The following is a 4,722-nucleotide window of genomic DNA, read 5'->3' as shown; positions in this document are numbered from 1 at the left end:
CACCTCAACCCAAACTGTCCAAGCTCCCCCAGCCAAAGCAACCACATACCCTGCTCTGCCAGCTACCCTTGTCTTCGGAGCCCCTCCGCGAACTACCCTCTATCGATCTTCTAGTGAGCCGGCATTCCAAGCCCAGCTAACCAATACTATGCCCCGGAGCCCACTTTCAAAGTCCCGGATCATTACTCCTACACTTCTCATTTTGAACTTCCTGTCGAAACTGAGAAGCCACCCAAAAACGCAGAGCAAGAGGAGATATTTGGGAAGGCAAAGAGTTTGGAACAGTTACTAAGAAATATGCAAGGGTTGGGAGGCCAAGTGAGTGTGGCTTATAAGGATCTGTGCTTGTTTCCCGATGTCCAGCTACCTGCTGGATTCAAAATGCCCAAGTTTGACTTGTACGACGGGCATGGAGACCCCGTGGCCCACTTAAGAGGATTTTGCAGCAAAATGAGGGGTGCTGGTGGGAAAGATGAATTGTTGATGGCATATTTTAGTAAAAGTTTGAGTGGCGCTACGTTGGAATGGTACACCCGCCAAGACAACAACAAGTGGTACACTTGGGATGACTTGGCCCAGGCTTTCGCTCGGCATTTCCAGTACAATGTAGAAATTGTCCCAGATGGCCTATCCTTGACTAAGATAGAGAAAAAGCCTAGTGAGAGCTTCAGGGAGTATGGTTTCAGGTGGAGAGAACAGGCGGCACGAGTCAACCCTCCAGTGGAGGAAGATGAAATGGTGGAGTACTTTCTTCAGGCCTGGAGCCTACTTACTTTGGTCATCTGATTTCGGCCATATGTAAGTCTTTCAATGAAGTGGTATAGATGGGAGGAATGGTAGAGGAAGGACTCAAATCAAGCAAGATCATGAGTTACTCTGCCATCAAAGCAACTACACAAGCGATCCAGAATGGCATCGGGGGCATGTTAGGGAAAAAGAAGAAAGAAGATGTTGCTATGGTCATCTCAGGATCGTGGCATGGCCCAAGGGGTTTACCACACCATTACACCCAGCCTCGATCCCAAAGCAAGACCCTCAATATCCAGTCAGACCACCCCAATATCACGTCCACCACGCACAGTCATATGCTCAACCCCCTCCTCACCCGCAATGGCATGCACCACCTCTACAAAATCCTTATCCACCTCCACAAACATACCAAAACCCTATTGGTCCAAGCTTTCAACTCAGGCCGGAGTATAGAAAGGAAAGGAAGCAGCAGAAGCAAACTTTCACCCCACTTGGGGAGTCTTATGCCAGTTTGTTTCAGAGGTTGAGGCAGTTGGATGTTCTGAGGCCGATTGAGTCAAAATTACCAAATCACCCTCCAAAGAACCTGGATTATTCCCTCAGATGCGCATATTGTTCTGATGCTCCGGGGCACGACACAGAAAAGTGTTGGCATTTGAAGAGCGCCATCCAAGAGCTTATCGATACAAACCAAATTGTGGTCCAGAGCCCGGAAGCTCCAAACATCAATCAAAATCCATTGCCAGCCCATGCCAAAACGCACATGATTGAGATAGTGTATAAGGATGGAGAGCCCGAGAAGCCTTCGAAGTTTGTCATGATGATCCGTGCCAGTGAAAGTAATTCAGTCAAAACACCAGTTCTTACAAATGCAACATCCTCGACAGCTGATGGGCTGACGGATAAGTTAAGCCCACCCAATGTTAAGCCGCCTGTATTAGTTGTGAAAGGGTTCCCAGATGATGTTGAAGCAAAGCAAGGAAAGCCGAAAGTGGTCGTACCGAGGATAGCAAGTAAGCCTGTCATAATCGTGGAAGGGGCTCGCATTGACCCTGTTATTATTAAATCTGTGACCCAGCTGCCGATAAATAACACCAAGGTTGTTCCATGGAATTACAAGCAAGTGATAGTAACTTATAAAGGGAAAGAAGTGGAAGAGGAAGTTAATGAAACCCGGGGGTTGACTCGTTCGGGGAGATGCTTTACTCCAGAGGAATTAAGGAAAGCTAAGCCACTCAAAGATAACCCAATCCCGGTAAAGAAGCCAGTTACCGAGGAGGAGGCGGAAGAATTCTTGAGAAAAATGAAGGTGCAGGATTACTCCATCCTGGAACAATTGAGGAAGACACCCGCTCAAATTTCTCTTCTATCACTGTTGATACATTCAGACGAGCACCGCCGGGCCCTCATGAAGATTTTGAATGAGGCTCATGTCCCGGATAAGATTACAATGAACCATTTGGAGAAGATTGTCAAAAAGATATTCGAGGCAAACAGGATCACTTTCTCGGATGACGAGCTGCCTTTGATGGGTACAGAACACAATCGAGCTCTTTATCTCACAGTGAAATGCGAGGATTCTTTGGTCTCAAGGGTACTAGTTGATAATGGTTCCAGTGCAAATATTTGCCCTCTCTCCATTCTGCAAAAGTTGAAAATTAATACTGAAAGGATCCACAAGAACAGTATATGTGTTCGAGGGTTTGACGGAGGGGGAAAAGATTCTGTTGGCAATATCGTGCTCGAATTGACAATAGGACCAGTTGAATGTACTATGGAGTTCCAGGTGTTAGATGTGGCCGTTTCTTACAATTTACTGTTGGACAGTCCCTGGATACATGTTGCCAAGGCAGTCACTTCTTCCCTGCACCAGATGGTAAAGTTCGAGTGGGACGGACAGGAAATCATTGTGCATGGTGATAAGAACTTATGTGCTTACAATGATACATACGTCCCGTTTATTGAAGCCGAAGATGATAAAGGGCCTTGGGTCTACCAAACTTTCAAAATGGTGTCAGTTGAGAAGATTCCGGAAGGGGAGTGTATTCCAGGTCCAAAGTTAGCCTCCGCATCCGTCATGGTAGCATCTGAAATGCTGAAGAATGGTTTTGTGCTGGGCAAAGGTCTGGGCGCATCTTTACAAGGTATCGTGCAGCCAGTGTCTCTACCTGAAAATCTGGGTACGTTTGGTCTGGGATTCAAGCCCACATGGGACGAGGTGAAAAGGGCTAAAAGGTTGAAGAAGAAGGCATGGTCACTCCCTAAGCCTATCCCACGCCTCTCCAGGTCCTTCATCAAGCCAGGGGTCGTGAAGCACACAGTGTCAGCAGTCCCAAAGCCTGTGGTCGACTTTGATGAAGAGCTGATTGAAAGGTTCCAGAGTCTACTTGATGAGGTGAACATGGTGGAAATTGGGGAAGGTTCCAGCAAAGCAGATGTGCAATTTATTGGGCCAAAAGTGAAGCTTAACAATTGGAAGACTACTCCTCTCCCTACTCGGAAGGAGTTTTGGTAGTTTGCTTTGTTTTCCTTTCTATTATCCTGGTTATTCCAGGGTTGTAATCCAGATTTTTATTTTTGGCTTGTTTTGATGTACAAACCCTTCTATCCTTTATTTTCAATGACATGCAATTTCCCTTTTTCCATTACTCCTGATAGTGTCATTTTTGTCTTTCTTTGTACAGTTCTTTTTATGCTAGTTTCAATGACATGACATGCATGAGGAATTTTCGGCCAAGTCTTAAAAGCTAATCTAACTCTAAAATAATAATCCAAGAAGTAAAGTGTGATGATGAAACAGAATATGATGAAGAAGCGGCATTTGAGGAAATTAGTAAAGAACTAAATCATTTTGAAGAGAAAACCAAGCCTAATTTGAATGAAACTGAAGCAATCAATTTAGGAGATCCAGATAATATCAGGAAAACCAAGATAAGTGTACACTGGGAACCACAAATCAAGGAAGAAATAATCAAAGCACTGTTTGAATATAAAGATATTTTTGCATGGTCATATGACAACATACCGGGTTTGTGTACTGACTTGGTAGTTCACAAGTTGCCAACTGATCCGGCATTCCCTCCTGTCAAGCAAAAGTTAAGGAAGTTCAAGACTGACATGAGTGTGAAGAACAAGGAAGAAATCACAAAACAGCTGGATGCAAAGGTCATTCGAGTCACTCGGTATCCCACTTGGTTAGTTAATGTTGTGCATGTACCAAAGAAGGATGGTAAGACCAGGGTGTGCGTTGATTACCGTGATCTCAACAAGGCAAGTCCAAAGGATAACTTTCCACTGCCGAATATCCATATTCTGATTGATAATTGTGCCAAGCATGAGATCGGGTCTTTTGTGGCTTGCTATGCGGGATATCACCAGATCTTGATGGATGAGGAAGATGCAGAAAAGACAGCGTTCATCACTCCATGGGGAAAATATTGCTACCGGGTAATGCCATTTGGTTTGAAAAACGCTGGGGCAACTTACATGAGGGCAATGACTACCATATTTCATGACATGATACACAAGGAGATTGAGGTTTATGTAGGTGTTGTGATCATAAAGTCAAGGAAGCAGTTCGACCATGTCGGGGACTTGAGAAAGTTTTTCCAGAGGCTCCGCAGGTACAACCTCAAGCTCAACCCTGCAAAATGCGCATTTGGTGTCCCGTTTGGGAAACTGTTGGGGTTCGTAGTCAGTCGGCGAGGTATCGAGTTGGATCCGTCAAAGATCAAAGCTATCCAAGAATTGCTACCGCCTAAGAATAAGACTGAGGTGATGAGTTTGCTCGGGCGGTTAAACTACATCAGCAGGTTTATCGCTCAACTCACGATAACTTGTGAGCCCATCTTTAAGTTGCTGAAGAAGGATGCCGCGGTCAAATGGACCGATGAGTGCCAGGAGGCATTCGATAAGATCAAAAGGTACTTGTCAAACCCACCTGTGTTGGTCCCACCGGAGCCCTGGAGACCT

The 4,722-nt window shown here is 45.3% G+C and overlaps 1 protein-coding gene across 1 annotated transcript; it reads left to right on the top strand.

Moving 5' to 3' along the window:
- Positions 825–4,511, top strand: LOC109225088. Its single transcript, XM_019389683.1, has 4 exons — positions 825–990; positions 1,392–2,801; positions 2,895–3,123; positions 4,445–4,511. Exons 1-4 carry the CDS (start codon positions 825–827, stop codon positions 4,509–4,511), a joined length of 1,872 nt encoding a protein of 623 aa, XP_019245228.1.

This window comes from Nicotiana attenuata, chromosome 4 (assembly GCF_001879085.1).
Source record: "Nicotiana attenuata strain UT chromosome 4, NIATTr2, whole genome shotgun sequence".
In the NCBI taxonomy this organism is placed as follows: Eukaryota; Viridiplantae; Streptophyta; class Magnoliopsida; order Solanales; family Solanaceae; genus Nicotiana; species Nicotiana attenuata.
This window is presented reverse-complemented; position numbering and strand designations above follow the sequence as displayed.